The sequence below is a fragment of the Schistocerca cancellata genome, chromosome 6 (assembly GCF_023864275.1).
Source record: "Schistocerca cancellata isolate TAMUIC-IGC-003103 chromosome 6, iqSchCanc2.1, whole genome shotgun sequence".
In the NCBI taxonomy this organism is placed as follows: domain Eukaryota; kingdom Metazoa; phylum Arthropoda; class Insecta; order Orthoptera; family Acrididae; genus Schistocerca; species Schistocerca cancellata.
The window spans coordinates 242,324,315-242,340,240 of record NC_064631.1 but is presented as its reverse complement, the minus strand read 5'-3'; the positions used below and the strand labels follow the sequence as shown (position 1 = coordinate 242,340,240).

Sequence of the window (15,926 nt, the reverse complement as noted above, 5' to 3'; positions counted from 1 at the left end):
TTCGAACCTGCGACCGTAGCGGTCGCGCGGTTCCAGACTGTAGCGCCTAGAACCGCTCGGCCACTCCGGGCGGCCTGGAAACTGGCATCACGTGACTAGCAGCTGTACATACTTGGTTGCAACGACAGATGAACAGCTGTTGTAGGACTCTGTACTCGAGTGGAATACGACTTTTATTTATAGCGATAAAATTCATGTACTTTACCTCATTCCGATTCCTCAGTTAGTTGTCCATATTTACTAAACAAATTAAGAAGTATACTGGAATAGCGGACAGTTGTTACAAGGAAAAATATGGTGCTAGTTACATTTCACTCCTGCTTAAGAGTTTCCGTCTGACAGAAAGAAAATATTTGATTGCTATATCTGTAACACTTGTGTTTGACTCCATTGTACAAGTAGATTGAAGATTAAACAGTTCTCAACATTTGTTGTAACGTATATGTTCATGTTAATTATCATTGTGCATTAAGAATTGAGAAATGCATTACGGTATTGAAGCTTTTCTCGCAAAATTGATACGGCAAGCTCATACCATACTCTACAGGAACACCGGAGATTACTTTAAATACATTCACACAAGTAATTTAAATGTAATTATTACTCTAGGCCCATTAATTACTTTTATGTTGTATAATTGTTTGTCTAAATCAAGTAAATAACGTTCAGATTTCATAAACACTTATCTGTTAGTGTTTGATGTATGAGACGAAAGTCTCATATATTTCTAGATTTCTGTATCACTGGTAAAGGTAGTTTAATGACGTCTTCATCCTATCAAAATTAAAACTATTAAGATTTGTTCAGACTAAAGGCGAAATCTAGATTACTACTACCATATGTAGTCTCATGTCTGTGTACACCACGTCTTTGTGCCAATGAATCACCGAGCTTTTGTTTACTTTTAGAGTAGGCATTTTTTATGTGTACAATGGTAATATAATTAACGACGTGAATCCCTGAAAATGGTGGCCTATATGATTCAGTCACGTATTCAGTATTCCTTAGATACCCTTGGTCGTTCCCTTTTGCCACAGGAGTACTGTTGCGGTGTAGCATAGTTTCCACAGAGACTAATACAGAGAAGAAAATTTTAACATAAGAAAGTGTAGCAAATAAGCAACTGTTCTTCACTTAACAAGGTTCCCAATTTGTGAAGAATGAAACCACTGCTGTACACCTGTGCTGTATACCTGTTAAGTGTGTGGCTACCATATCAATATAAGACTAGCTGTCTGACCAAGCATACTTATTAACTACGTCGCTGAGTTTGTGATGGGAAATTTAAATAGTATCAGTCTCAATGGTATTTAATATATGTGTGTCATATGAAAAAACAATTAAGAGTACGCCCTACCTACTATGCCTACTTTCTTTCCCACCTTTAGTATGAGGACATCTTCTGGGATAATTTGGCAGCAGCTAAGCGGGTATTCAGGATACAAGAAAAGGCCATTAGAATCGTAAAAGATGTTAACCTAGAAGCTTCTGTAAGCCCCTGCTTGAGAGTTTAGGTATTCTACATTTACCGTGTAATTAGTTTATGCTGACTGATTTTTTAAAACTAATGTAACGGTCAAGGAGTAGTAGATTATTTAAACAGTGACAATCATCACAATAACAAAGTTTTTGTTGTTATCTTCAGTCTAATGACTAGTTTGCTGCAGCTCTCCACATTACTCTATTGCATGCAAGCCTCTTCATCTGTGAATACCTGCTGCAACCTACATCATTCTGAACCTGCTTACTGTTTTCATCTCTTCAGTAGCATAAACTAAAATATAAATTCGACCAGAAAATATAAAACAACAAACAAAAAAAGCTAATAAAGAACGCAAGTGAAATGAGAATAATCAAGAGATATTGGAGTAGGCAAGTATAGAACACATCTGAGCAGCTACTTTCAGAAGGGTTAAATGTGCACAGCCCAGCGTTCTCCGAAGCTGGACGTGTATGGTCAGTTCCTTGTCCAAAACATCAGCGCAGCCAGGCGTTTTACTGGCGTCAGACGCTCCCCAGAGGCTGACAGCTAAGGCGGAAAAACCCAGACATTAGAGGGTCTGAATTGCCACTGCCACTCTGTGGAACTGTTTCAGTGTAAGAGTAAAATTTAATAAGTATTACTCCACTTGAGGTACTGAGGAGCTAGTAGGCTAGTAGGAAAATAAGACAATTGTGCCAGTGAAGATGCGCCATCGATATCTGAAATACTTTATAAGTCAATGTAGAACTGAAGATTTTGTATATTGTTCCAGCTATAAAAACTTCGGCAACGAAGTAAGCATTTACAACAAATGAGGTGTCAATGGATAGATCTCGCTGAGCTCTATTAGGCAATCATAGTAGACATGTTAAAATAGTGCACAGTTTTGAATTATGGGCTTGAATGTGCCTTCTGCACCATAAAATCTTTTTTTAACGAAATAAGAATGAAAATCATAATAGTAGTAGCAGTACCCAACACTAGATGTAAGTAGGGAATATCAACATGATGAACTGTATTTATTAATATTTATTTACTCTAGAAAACCCGAGAAACCGCGATTGTCAGCACAAAATCATTACTTATTGCAGATTAGGAAAATGAAATGTCATATAGAAAAAGCATAGTGAATTTATAATATGTATGTGTAATATGTATATAAAATGTTAAAATTATGGTTTTTTAGTATTTTGAGATAGTAAAAATGCTTCTTTTGATTCTTCTCAGTACAATATTTTTTAAGCATGGCGGTCATTTTGGAAGAAACAATCGTAATGAGAACCTTTATGAGGCAAGATCTTTGGGGGTTTAATTCACACAGACAGCGAGACAGTTGCATTTCGCAAGTGACAGAATAATCCAAAGTTTTTCACTTTGGACTTGTAAAATTTTTGTGGAGTGTCGTTGGCGAAAACATAGAGCGCAGTGTGAGACTTGTATTCTGAAATGGCGCTGGTTGAACGTTGACAGTTCTGGAGAAAGTTTTTTGGAGTTTATCGCCATTTGATGATAGCTTCCACTGCATACAAATCCTCAGTAGAACATGGATTTAATTTGTCAATTGTGAACTTAAATTTCATTTGTGGTGTCAAAAAGTAATAAACTAAGATTTCTGTAAAAAACTAAATGATTTTAGACTAGCAATTCCTGGCTGCATTTATTTGGACTACAATTAAATTAAAGCATTGGGTACATGCGACAGATACGTGTGCTGGCCCCCTCAGAGGTAGCGGAGGCAGCAAGTCTAAGCCCAACGACACACTAGAGCTGTCTTTCTGTGCTGACTGTTCTTTCTGAATATTATTTCGTGCATTAGCACATGGGGGCTCTTAGCTATACTGTAAACAATGGAAATCCAGACTTTATTTCTACGATTTAATTTTTTTGATTTTTTTACCCTGAACTGCACCAAAGATCAAGCAAACCACAGTAGACAAAATTTACAATCCGAGTACCGTCGCATATGGTTGTTCTCGTCCAAGACCAAGAAAGCGAGTACACTCGCAATGTGGATCTATTTCTGTGGTCAGATTTAATGTGTGAGAGATACAGGTGAACAACTAAAGCTGACTGCGATATTGCAGAGATCGCTTAGCAAACCTTCAGTTGGAGGTGACAATATGGCTCTTGCTGCTTAGACGTTCAACTGGGTGACGCATTGCAGATTTTATTTGTTGTGCATCTATAGCTCTTTGAATACTATTTAGGGTAATGTCATAATGCCATAATCTCCATACTGATTCGGGCGAAATGTCAAGTTGTTTACTAACAGAATGACAGCTGGTCTCTGAGAGATGCATACTAGTGTGACAACAAGGTAAAGAATCAGTTTCCTCTGTCGATTACTTACCCTGAGAATTTGAGGTATTCATGAACTGTGGGAAAAACTAGGCAGTAATCTCTACGCATTCAAGCTACAATACTGGGAATTTAGGCAAAATACACATTATTGTTACACAAAACCAGACAATGGGTCACAAAATATTTCAATGTCTGAGAATCTAGTCTTTTTTTTAATTTCATAGTAAATACTTTAGATGTAGCCAAAAAGAGTGTTCTTGTCTATCAAGATATTCTACAGCAGAAATTCAGTTACAAATAATACAAATTTATCTTTGTTATTTTTTGATATAATTTTCATCCACTCCTCCACTACCTAAAGTCCTCCTACATAACACCTGAACTATTCGAGAGCGAGAAAAATTATGCTCTTGAGAAAATGAGCCTACAAAATAATTTCATTACACCTTATTCTTCAAGAGCTATTTCCTCATGGGGGTGCGTATTAGATCACATAATCAAATGCATTAGTTAGCTCATCAATCATGATCCTCTGCACACATTCACTGATACGATTTGCTACATTCTGTGGAATAATGTCAGTACAGGAAAGTTACCAAAGATTGAATTTTGGCAAACAGAATTATATGACACTTTGTAATGTAATTAACAATAATGATAATAATAATAATAGTATTTACATAACAGTAATATTAATATTAATTTAATGGTAATACATTTCCTTGAAAGATACCCCACAGTGATGGTTTGCTAGTGCTAGCTGTCTATATGACAGAAATTAGTAATAGATCTCTACAACCACAGTATTCACTCACTAACATTGTCCAGAGTTATTTCTCATAAATTACGTTTGCAATGTGATTTATTTTTTGAAAACCTTTTACTTGCATTCACAGAACCATTACACAAGTTTGTGTTTCTGTAGTAATGAAGGGAATCCACAAATTACTGAAAACAAACAGTTCTCATACATGAGGAACACCTGGTAGTCTGAATCATGAGCATGGCTCAAAGTATGTTTTCATTACTTAGCGTACATAAAAATGCAAGTTACAATGTACTGTTAAATAGTTCTCAATTTTAATTATTTAAATCCTTAAACACAACTGTTTCGTGGGACTAAAGAGTAGTACTGCAGGTTTTTGATGACAAATGGAGGGAAGACTACATCCAGCACTTTTGTAATTCGATTGTTATTCAATTTCAACTATCTGTTCAGTTTTCAGACTTTGAAAGTACACTTCAATGCTACATAAAACTAATATGTACTAATATTACTAGGTTGCAAACAACCAGTATTAAAATAAACACTGCCATTTTTATAGTATGTGGTTTTATTACCTGTTCTTAACTCCTTAAATAGCACCCCTCATCGCTTTCTCTCAGTAACTTAAATACAGGGCAGAAATAACTATATCTTCGTATTTTCCAAGAAATACATTCTTCTGTTCGTGAGAATATATCACGCAGTCTTCTTTGATCATGACGTCTTAACTTTTGTACCTACATTTTACCATTGTACTGGGCGAAATATTAAAAGTACTTCTGCTGAGATTTGTTTTACTGTCGGTATATTGGGTTATGTGCTAGCTTTATACGACGAGAATCATATGTAACTGCTACAATACAGTGTGGTGGAGACTCCGGAGACTGCATGACAGCTGCAAAAAGAATATAATAAGGTTTCAGTTTTATCATATGACATGTCATATTGAAAATACAACACATATCTAAGGAATTTAAAAACTTATGATACAGATGGTAACTTGAAACTTTAAGACGTAGACAGATATGTATCAACGTACAGAAGTAATGTTTCCAAATTGGCATGCCGTATGGTCCATTAAAAACAGAGAAATCACTGTGAGAATCTCTCAAAATATCTGTAGGGTACGTCAATGTTAACATATCATGGAACTTAAGGCAAAGATCTGCAGCTACGTTGGCTCTTACTTAATTTTTTGTATTCTAAATCCCTGTGAAAAGTTAAATCTCTTTCCTTATTTGTTGTTGTGATATCAGAGAGAATTTAAAATTAAGGGGAGATACTGTTAACGTTTATAGTTCTTTCGGCTGTAAACCATTCACGACTTTAATTTACGATACAAGCGAATCACACTTGATAGCGTGGTACACATCTGCTACCTCACGTTAGTTTTGTGTTCACTTATGATCACAGTGATTTCGCTGAATCGAAATTAACTTTTGTCTCAGATTTATTACATAGAAAGATCACCTTTGCTATCAAGATGAGCTAGTTGGGAAACTTTAATTCGTAGTTTGTATTTCTCACGTCGCTTCAGAAAGACTTAGATATGATAAAGGCTTATCGTGAGCATAATGGGTGATCTCAGTAAGCTGTCCACATCAAAAAATTTTGGATTCGTTTAAAATATCGTAATTCTGTTTTCTCTCATGTAAGTGTAAGAAAGTCTTCACTAACGACGTATAGTCTCTTTTCAAAGTTGTATTAATTACAGAGATTTCGGTACCAGTCTGTTCTTTTGTAAGATGTGTGTTGGAAGTATTGTTGATGTCAACGAGATGAATTCAACTGCACTTCACCTTTCTGAATCCGATAAGTAGTTTCGGAGAAGTCACAATATTTAGAACACAAGATTTATCAGTTTTGAACATCAAATCAGTTGTTGTATTACATGAAAGTACGTATTATTGTTCGGAACAATCACATCTAGTTGAGTGGGTGATACAGTAGTGACAATCTCGGAATGGTTGATAAATGTTTAATTTACAGTTTTGTACTAACTATTTTCAACTACATGTGACAAGACCAACGCACCGACTGGACGATAAAGCTGGTGGCATATGAGGATAGTTCACCAGTTGACTGCGGTAAAAGCTTTTGTGGTTTGCTAGCCAACAGTGCCACAAGAGGTCGTTTTATTCAGTTTTTTTATAGTAACACCGACCAGTTTAGCATCAAACACACCAAGCGAACATTAAGAATCAGTTGTGGACTTAGTTGAACAAGCTCTGAACAATACAAACAGAATAATGTACTGTACCCATACTTGCCTCAATAACATAAGCTAGGAGTAAATACTTCAAAGAATTCCCAGGTCATGACTGAAAGGACTCAGCATACGAAAAAGGAGGAAGTTCCTCCAGTTAGGCTTCTGAACAATCGCCGATATATAATTAAGTCTTCTTTACACCGGAGCGAATACAAGCGTTCACGAGCTTTCGCTTTTTGCTGTGACCAAGCATTTATACTGGAGAACACGACAGTTTGAGTGCAACCTACCAGTGCTAGAACGTAATGTTGTTTGTTGCCACACCGAATCACTCGATATACCCGAGTTATAACCACGACACAAAACTGTGGTACGCAGACAGGATTAGTTCGCTCGGTGAGAGTGTTGGTACCGTTGAATCAAGCAAAACGGCGTAGGAAAACAAGAAATATGCCTAGCTGTTTGCATTTATATCAAATGTGAAGCGCTTCGCTTGGAGATAGTGCTGAATTACGGCTCCAACCTTCCTTAGCAGTATTCCAAAACTGTGTACATATTTCGGTAAACGCTTTTCACTGGTTTCTCATAACAACTGAAGGGAAATAGGAACGATTTTAGCCGACGAGGAACATAATGTAAGAAGAGCTACTACATCTCTGGTAGTCCATGACGTTTGTAGTGGCATTTGTGAAGCACATTTAGGATTTCATTGAAGTATATATGATGAGAATAATGTCGATAAACTATGATTAATGGAATGTTGATATGCTTACAACCTTTCAGGTAAGCTAGTTCATAAGATTTGCTAACAAGTTTCTTAGAGGGCAGATCGTGGGTAGGCGATTTTTATTTATTCGTAATTAAGTCAAAAAACCTCTAAAACGACGATGATAAATCAGACATTTAATCAAAACTTCAGTGGATATAAGCAAGGAGAATATCAGGACTTCACTATATTTTCAGTTTTAATCAGCATAATTCACTGGTGCACAAAACTTAAGGACGAAAGTAACTTTCGTATGATGTGTCACTGCCAAGTAACACCACTTGATGAAACTTGGACCACACATAGAAAGAACTCCGACAGTGTAGTACGGAAGCTATCTTAAAGAAATACGCAGTCTGGTGTGTAGCAAGGGGAGGGGGCTGGCAAGGGTACTTTGTGTACCGCTGCTGTTCCGCCCTTTTCCTGTTCCAGTTGCGAATGTTTTACAGTACGGACGATTGCCAGTATGCCTCCGGTGACCTCGAATCTCTCTAACTTTTACCTTCACGGCCTTTTGCGAAATGTAAGTGAGAGGAAGCGACATACTGGACGACTTAGGTGTGCAGAAACTGAAGTACACCTGTAACTTATCACATGTCTCTGTTGTAACCTCAACAAAATTCTTGTAACCTATTGGAAAACTGCACACACACACACACACACAAGATCAAAAAGCAGAAAATAATTATTTAACTAAAAAGTTTTTATACACTGAAGAGCCAAAGAAACTGGTTCACCTGCCTAACATCGTGTAAGGCCCCCGCGAGCACGCGGGAGTGCCGCAATGCGACGTGGCATGGACTCGACTAATGTCTGAAGTAGTGCGGGGTGGAACTGATACTATGAATCCTGTAAGGCTGTCCATAAATCCGTAAGAGTACGAGGGGGTGGAGATGTCTTCTCTGCAGCACGTTGCAAGGCATCCCAGATATGCTCAGTAACCTTCATGTCTGGGGAGTTTGGTGGCCAGCGGAAGTGTTTAAACTCAGAAGAGTGTTCCTGGAGCCGCTCTGCAGCAATTCTGGACATGTGGGGTGTCTCACTGTCCTGCTGGAATTACCCAAGTCCGTCGGAATGCACAATGAACACGATGGATGCAGGTGATCAGACAGTATGCTTCTGTGTCACCTGTCAGTCGTATCTAGACGTATCAGGGGTCCCATATCAATCCAACTGCATACGCCCCACACCATTACAGAGCCTCCACCAGCTTGAACAGTCCCCTGCTGACAAGCAGAGTCCACGGATGCACGAGGTTGTTTCCACACCCGTACACATCCATCCGCTCGATACAATTTGAAACGAGACTCGTCCGACCAGGCAACATGTTTCCAACCATCAACAGTCCAGTGTCGGTGTTGGCGGGCCCAGGCGAGGCGTAAAGCTTTGTGTTGTGGAGTCATCAAGGATACACGATTGGGCCTTCGGCTCCGAAAACCCATATCGATGATTTTTCGCTGAATGGTTCGCACGCTGACACTTGTTGATGGTCCAGCAATGAAATCTACAGCAATTTGCGGAACGGTTGCGCTTCTGTCACGTTGCTCCCGTTCTTGCAGGATCTTTTTCCTGCCACAGCCATGTCGGAGATTTGATCTTTTACTGGATTCCTGATACTCACGGTACACTCGTGAAATGGTCGTACGGGAAAATCCCCACTTCATCACTACCTCGGACACGTTGTGTCCCATCGCTAGTGCGCCGACTATAATACCACGGTCAACTAACTTAAATCGTGATAACCTGCCATTGTAGCAGCAGTAGCCGATCTAACAACTGCGCCAGACACTTATATAGGCGTTGCCGACGCAGCACCGTATTCTGTATGTTCACATGTCTCTGTATTTGGATACGCATGCCTGTACCAGTTTCTTTGGCGCTTCAATGTATAACACGTTTTTAAAATGGCCTAAAAAGATAAAATAACTTCTTCTAAGCCCATACAGATTCCTAACCCCATACAGATAGTCCATTTTATTAACGTGTTATATTAAAAAGTTTTTTATTTAAATTATTTTTGTGAAGTAAATACGAAAAAAGTGTCAATAGACAAGAAGCATTTTTTTTCGTACTTCATAATACAGTAGCAGATCACACACAATTCCTATGCAGTATGGATAAATTTTAGTTCAATTGTTACTTAGTTAGGAAGGGTGTACCTTGTGGCTGAGGTAATTGATTGTACACAGCATGCCCCATAATTTGTTCTGGAGTATACGACTGTGGAAAATTCACTTGCACAGGTTGACTTGCAACAACTGTTACAGACGGTATCTGGTTTAACGACGGCACTGAAGTTTTTGTCTTTTTGACACCTGTAAATTACCTTCTGTTAGTATTGCATGTCCAATAGCACTAATAAGTACAGTGAATGAATGAAAGTCAAGCGAGCTCAAGAAGTATTCAATCACATACCTTTGTTAACACTACCCTTCTTTTTTCGCCCAGATGAGGTATCACCCCTGCCAAAGCCTGAAAATTCATATCTGTTAGTATGAATACGTGACTCTCAATCTATGCAAGTTACCTAACCTTATGCAGCAGCAAGATACATACGCTTGTAAACAGTCCAATTGTTTCTTCGCTTATACAGATTACAACCTGGGCAGCATGAACAGATTACCAAAATTACAACTACGACTCCAATCAGTGAAGAAAAACCAACGAAAATGGTCCACATATCTGTCTTAGTAAATCTGGAAGTTAAAATTTAAAAGCCTTAATTAACAAGAGTAATTTGAAAGGTAGTACATATGTGAATGATTTTCGTAAGTTTAGCTACTATATTGCTAACCCGAAAACTTTTAAATTAAAGAATCAAGCAAATTCAATGAACGGTGATAAACAATCAGATAGTGACAGGTTTTTCTCTAAACAATGAAAAGAAAAACTAAATGCACTATCTGATCGAAAGTATCCAGACACCTATGACTGGACGTTAACATGGGATGGACACTTTGAATTACGTGTCTGATTATCTGTGGAGGAATTGGCAGTCCATTTATCATCAAGAAGCGAAACCAGAGTAGGTAGTGATGCATTGCTGCACGTTTTATTCGTGCCGCATTTGGACTACCAGTTCCTGCCACCTAGCAAGTTTCGTGCGGGCTGTAATGCTCCAATCAGTCCCCTTAGCTGGAACCAAGGACCCCAACCACGCGGCTCTTGCTACGCAGCTGAGGCCGTGGACTCCGTGGCCCATGCAGCACTACGTGGAGGCAGAGCTTCGTAGAGACCTTATGTACTCTTTCTTTGTTTAAATGGTAGCTGTATTATATTTTTCATCCATTAAAAATGAAATCGAAAATCGGAAGATGTAAAACAAATTTATTTTATTTAAGAAGAACGACAGAAGGAGACTGAGTGGTAGTTGCTCCTTCACCTGCACTGCCCAGGGAGCAAGTCTCAGAATGTGATTTCAAACCCAACATCCCCGTGCAGTGCTTCCCAAGGTTACTTACTGAGGTGTGTTAATATGCTATTCTATTTAATTCCAGGCTAGTGCTTCACAGTTAAACCGAGTGCCTGGTACAATAACCAGCCACATTGGGTTATACATTCTACATGGTGTTTGTGTAGTATGTGATAAAATATTATTATTCATATGTGTTGTGTGTGCTATATATTGTGATTCTTCGTGTGTTTTGTCATGTGTGAACTCTTATTCTAACTTATGCTCTGTGCTAAAAACCAGTATCATTAAAGTAACTGGTTTAACGTGGCACCTGGTATAGTAACTGGCCATGATTACATAACAATTTGTCATTGGATTGATCTATGTCAAATGTTTCTATATTTGAGTGGATACATGTTTTTCTTCGTAAGTTACGTCCTCTAAATCGGTGTTGGAGGAGTCCATTGTCCTGGAGTCATCATCTGAACTAACATGTCATCTCTTTGTCGTCTACTACTTTGCCTGTAAGATCTCGTTTGCTTATACACTCATGCTCATAAATTAAGGATAATGCTGATACATGGTGAAACATCGCTCTGGAGGGCGGTTTGCGGGTTTAAATCACCTCGGGGTATGACCATGCGGTGCATTTGAGCTGCGGTCGTCGCACGGTGGCACTAGCAGCTGTCCACATACACAGAGGTGTGTTGGTGCATGTCAGAGTACAGTGCAGCGAGTAAGTGTGCAGACGTTTTCAGACGTGCTAATGGTGACTGTGTGTTGAAAATGGTTCAGAGAATAATATTGATGACGCTATGAGGGGTAGAATACTAGGCTGGTCAAACACAACAAGTCGTAGCACGGGCCCTCTGTGTGCCACAAAGTGTGATCTCAGGATTATGGCAACGTTTCCAGCAGACAGGAAACGTGTCCAGGCGCTACAGTACGAGACGTCCACAGAAGACCGATATCTCACCATCAGTGCCCGCAGATGGCCACGGAGTACTGCAGGTAGCCTTACTCGGGAACTTACCGCAGCCACTGGAACAGTTGTCTCCAGACACACCGTCTACAAACGACTGAACAGACATGATTTATTCACCTGGAGACCTGAGAGGTGCATTCCGTTGACCCCTGCTCACAGGAGAGCCCGTAAAGCTTGGTGTCAGGAACACAGCACATGGTCATTGGAACAGTGGTTCCAGGTTGTGTTCACGGACGAGTCCAGGTATAGTCTGAATAGTGATTATCGCAGGGTTTTCATCTGGCGTGAACCAGGAACCAGATACCAACCCCTTAATGTATTTGAAAAGGACCTGTATGGAGGTCACGGTTTGATGGTGTGGGGTGGGATTATGATTGGTGCACATACACCCTGCATGTCTTTGACAGAGGAACTGTAACAGGTCAGGTGTATCAGGACGTCATTTTGCACCAGTATGTCCGCCTTTTTCAGGAGTGTAGTGTATCCCACCTTCCTCCTGATGGATGATAACGTATGGCCCCACCGAGCTGCCATAGTGGCTGCCATCGTGGAGGAGTACCTTGAACCAGAAGATATCAGGCGAATGGAGTGGCCTGCCTATTCTCCAGACCTAAATCCCATCGAGCACGTCTGGGATGCTCTCGGTTCATGTATCGCTGCACGTCTTCAAACCCCTAGGACACTTCAGGAGCTCCGACAGGCACTGGTGCTAGAATGGGAGGCTATACCCCGGCAGCTGCTCGACCACCTGATCCAGAGTATGCCAACCCGTTGCGCGGCCTGTGTTCATGTGCATGGTGATCATATCCCATATTGATGTCAGGGTACAAGCGCAGGAAACAGTGGCGTTTTGTAGCACATGTGTTTCGGGACTGTTTTCTCAACTTATCGCTTACAGATCTGTGTCGTGTGTGTTCCCTATGTGCCTATGGTATTAGCGCCAGTTTCGTGTAGTGCCACGTTGTGTGGCACCACATTCTGCAATTATCATTAATTTATGAGCATGAGTGTAGATGGTGTATTCTGCCTTCAGTATGTGGTCAGTTAGTTCACTTAATTGTACAGATTTCTTTGAATACCTGTGTTTGTGCTGAAGTGTTTCTGCTATAATTTCCGTAACATTTCGCCGTGTGTGTGAGTACCACTCACTGTATAGCATGATACATTCGGCTGAGCCATATTCACTAAACTGGCAATTGCCGTCCATAGAAAGTGAGACGCACTAGAGGTGCGCTGGATATGGGCCATGACCAGTCAGGAAATCAACCATGCCATGGCCACAATTGGCATGATTCATCTTTTACCTTTCCCTGACGTTCGGGAAAATGATGTACAACCTACAGCCTTTATCACTTTGGTCTCACTCCCACTGTCAGACGTGCAACCACCAAGCAATTAGTTGGCCTTGGTGTTCGACGTTTTCCTCTATTATGTCCCTCATCTCATCGTGTCTTCAAGCCAATAACATGTGGCTCTGCATCCTATCGTTATGTCGTTCGGGAAGACACCCAATACCACACACAGCGCCTCTGCTGTTGTAGTGCACAATGTCCCCGACTGCCTCATGAGTACACTCCTTTCTCCACGAATCCCAAGGTCCTATTGGTCACTGGAGCTAGCCTACATACCCAAGTACTTGCTGCGAAGCTCACCTCGGATTCATAGAGAGGAAAGTAGTATACTCACGTGTGTGACAGATAGTCTGTACTATCTACTGTTTATGCTGGAGCTTCGTAGAGTATTTTCTCTGCTTTACTGGAAGTTAGGCGCATGTGTTGGGTGAAACTGTGCATTCCGTCAGTGTGTACTCCCAAATATCGTGAGCCTGTTTCTCTTTTAATGTTTATGTTGTGTATTTTAATCGATGGGTATCGTTGTAACGTGTCTTTTAGTACTATGTATACTGTCTTATGTGGTATAGGGCTCTGGGGACTAGAGCGAAATCAACGTTCTAAATCCTCGCAAAGGTGTTCCACTGGGTTCTGGTTGGGGCTCTGGGTAGGCCAGTCCATTTCAGAAAAGTTATCGTCCTGAGAACATTTCCTCACAGTTGCTGCTTTAAGACAGGGTGTATTCCCTTGTTTATAAAATCTTCGCCGTCGAGCTGTTCCTCTACCGATGGCAGGTAACATTTTCCAGACAGTCGCCAAACCCAAACCTTCCCATCGAGTTGCCACAGCGTATAACATGATTCATCGCTGCAAATCCCACGTTTCCAACCATCTACTTCCCAGTGACGTTCCTCCTTACACCACATCTAGCATCGCCTAGCTGTGATTACAGAAACATAAATATGGAACTGAGCACTAGATATCAAGAGAGATAGAGCCGCCAATATAAAACGAGGCAGAGAGTATTGTGTTGGCAGTAGAAAAGCAGTACCAGAAGAATGAGTCGATCAGGAGAGTCGCTGGCTTCTAACGTGGACTAATCACATCACCTGAGTAACAAATCCATCATGGATATTTCAGTCCTTCTAAGGCTGCCCAAGTCGATTGATGGTGACGTGGTTGTGAAGGGGAAACACGAAGGAATAACCACAGCTAAATCGAGACCAAACAGACCTCATGTACTGACACAGACAGAGACAGTCGAGCATTGTGGAAGGTATTTGTAAAAAGTCCCTTGAAATCTGCACTTCTGAGTACTACCAGCAATCCAGCTAACGCAATGAGTGTGCGTAGGCACATACAAAGAATAGAATATAGTTGCAGAGCAGTTAACATAAGCCATGCATTTCCCGTCGTCAGTGCCAAGCTACGCTTGAAGTGGCGTAAAATGCGACGCTACTGGTCACTGGATGACTGGATTCGAGTGATCTTGAGTGATGAATCATGCTATACGCTGCAACTATCCGATGGAAGAGTTTGGGTTTGGCGAATGCTCGGAGAACTTTACCTGCCGTCATGTGCAGTGCTAACAATGAAGTATGGAGGAGGTGGTGTTTTGGTAAATTGCTTATTGCACTTAAGACGATGTTAACACATTTTACGGTACTGTGTACTGCATACAGTAGAGGAACAGTTCGGAGGCAATGATTCTATCATATGTACCCTGTTCTAAAGCAGCAGCCGTGAGGAGACAGTTTGTGTACAACAACATTCCTGAAACGCACTGGCCTGTCCAGAGTCCAGAGCTGAAGTTTATGTAACACCTTTGAGATGAGTTAGATTGTCGACTTCACTCCAAACCCCACCGTCCAACATCGGAACCATCTCTGGTATCGGCGTTTGAGGACTGACATTGACGACTCATCGAAAGTGACCCAAGCAGAGTTCAAGCCGTCACAAAGGCGAAGGATAGATTCACACACACCATGCTGACATCCACTAGTATGTGTTTGGATGCTTTTGATCAGATGGTGTATACGAAGACCTACAGATTAAACTGCACTGTAAAGATGTAGCAAGACGGACACAGTCAATACATTAAACCTCAGTACCACCATTATAAACGACCTGTACACACTCAAAACACGTAATAAAACTTGTTTTTTTTTTTTTTAATTTTGAAGCGTTGTTTCAACTGTTTGTAATGTTGAATAAAAATGAGACAGTTACATTCTGCTAGCTTTTCATATGTCAGTAATATTACTTCTCCATGCGAATTTGTTATTTATACACGGTCAATACATACTACACTGCACCAGAGAAAGAACACTAAATTCAGTGTAATGAATGAAACAAATTATTTATACGTACCCAGCTTTTTCATTATCACGTGTTGAGCTCAACGTAGGAAACTGAAATTCATCATCACAGCACTTGTCTCTGTTAAACATTACAGGACACATGTTAGTGCAAGATGAACCTAAATTAATAACACAACGGTAGCGTATATTACGTTTATTTGCTGCAGTTCATGACGCAATGATTTTTTATTGCTAGAATATCATATGTAAGTGGACTGAACTGTCACTACTCTGAAAACAAGAAAAAAATGTTTTATTACAATGAAAAATTTTCTCATGGCCAGAGGAAATTAATTTCTACGAGCGCAACAAGAACTTTATGTAGGGGAAG

The 15,926-nt window shown here is 40.2% G+C and overlaps 1 protein-coding gene across 1 annotated transcript; it reads right to left on the bottom strand.

Annotated features, from left to right (window-relative positions):
- Positions 1-4,667: 4,667 nt before the first annotated feature.
- LOC126088264 (uncharacterized) lies at positions 4,668-15,697 on the bottom strand. The gene is made up of 5 exons (XM_049906394.1): positions 15,606-15,697; positions 10,082-10,221; positions 9,941-9,997; positions 9,685-9,840; positions 4,668-5,445 (listed from the first exon to the last, which is right to left on the bottom strand). The coding sequence occupies exons 1-5, from the start codon at positions 15,695-15,697 to the stop codon at positions 5,345-5,347; spliced, it is 546 nt and encodes a 181-aa protein (XP_049762351.1). The 3' UTR covers positions 4,668-5,344.
- Between the last annotated feature and the right edge of the window lie 229 nt (positions 15,698-15,926).